At 57.4% G+C, this 1,145-nt stretch overlaps 1 protein-coding gene across 1 annotated transcript in view; it reads left to right on the top strand.

The window, feature by feature from the left end:
- The window catches only part of VDBG_07480 (conserved hypothetical protein), a gene marked incomplete at both ends in the record, with an annotated part of 848 nt that extends 558 nt beyond the window's left edge, over positions 1-290 (top strand). The window contains one exon of the mRNA XM_003001975.1: positions 205-290. Coding sequence (XP_003002021.1) covers positions 205-290 — 86 coding nt within the window. The remainder of the gene's footprint in view (positions 1-204) is intronic.
- Between the last annotated feature and the right edge of the window lie 855 nt (positions 291-1,145).

The raw sequence follows: 1,145 nt of genomic DNA, 5'->3' as shown, positions 1-1,145 counted from the left end.
GAGGTTGCGTTCCGCTCGGTGTGGGATGGTGATGCTCCCTGGCCGCCTTGCCGCCCATCTACTTGTACTTGTACGATGCCTGTCTTAGACCTGTGTCATATCGCAGCGTACACCTGCCGTTGTCTCTCGCTTGGCCCGAGGCGATGGTGGGGGAGGATTGTTTCAGAGACGAGGCGGGACAGAGAGCGGTGACACGGATCCCAGAACCTGGACGTACGGAGAGGCTCAGTCAGGGCTTGCGTGTGTGGATGTCGGATGGAGTCGTCGGACGAAAGACGTTGGACGAATGAATTCGGGGCTGGTCGACTGGCGGGCATGATTTATGCGAGTGGTGTGGTGTGTGTTGTGGTCATGGTGGAGCAGGGAAACGACAACGAAGGAAGCGGGTTTGGTTGACAGGGCCCACCCCTCCCTCCTCCCCCCCGGATAGAGTGGCCATGGGTTACAAAAGTATACAGGTACAGGGACAGGACAGGGCAGGTTCAAGGAAGCCGCCGGAGGGGTAAACATCGAGCATGGGCCGACACTATAAAAAGCGGTCCACTTGTACCATGTACGCACTGTCTTTTCTTGTCACGATGCTAGCGGCAGTTACAGCGAGGACCCCCTGGGAGCCACCCCTGTGCCTGCCGGCCTCATGCCGCCGTGGCAGGTCTCCTGCAGCGGGGCAGGACTGAAGGGGAAACGAGGGGCAGTTGACGGAGATGGATGGTAGACGAGGAAAACCCGATGGCAGGAAGGAGGATCACTGTGGTCCGTGGCTCCGTGACACGTTCCTTCTTTCTGATATGCACATCTGAGGAAAGGTAAGGCAGGTAGGCCGAACAGAGCTGAAGCTGGTTGGCATTTTTACCCCGCTGGCCCGCTGGGTGGCAGCACGAAGAGCAGTAGCAGTAGTCAATCCATCAGTCACCTTTAATGTTGGCAAGTGCTCAGAGATTGGTATCGACAGGTAGAAAGGAGAGTCTCTGATGGCTTGGGAGCCTGATGTCAGGCACAACTGACCACCTTTTAGGTGGCTAGGTACCTGCCTGGGTACCTGTCTAGGTAAGCAAGGTAAGGTAGGTAAGGAAAAGGCACCTTCCCTTACCCGTCCGTCAGTACAGTGTCCACTGCTGCGACGCTAGGGACGAGGGAAGGCCGTA

The sequence above is a fragment of the Verticillium alfalfae genome, genomic scaffold, assembly GCF_000150825.1.
Source record: "Verticillium alfalfae VaMs.102 supercont1.10 genomic scaffold, whole genome shotgun sequence".
Classification (NCBI taxonomy): Eukaryota; Fungi; Ascomycota; class Sordariomycetes; order Glomerellales; family Plectosphaerellaceae; genus Verticillium; species Verticillium alfalfae.
This window is presented reverse-complemented; position numbering and strand designations above follow the sequence as displayed.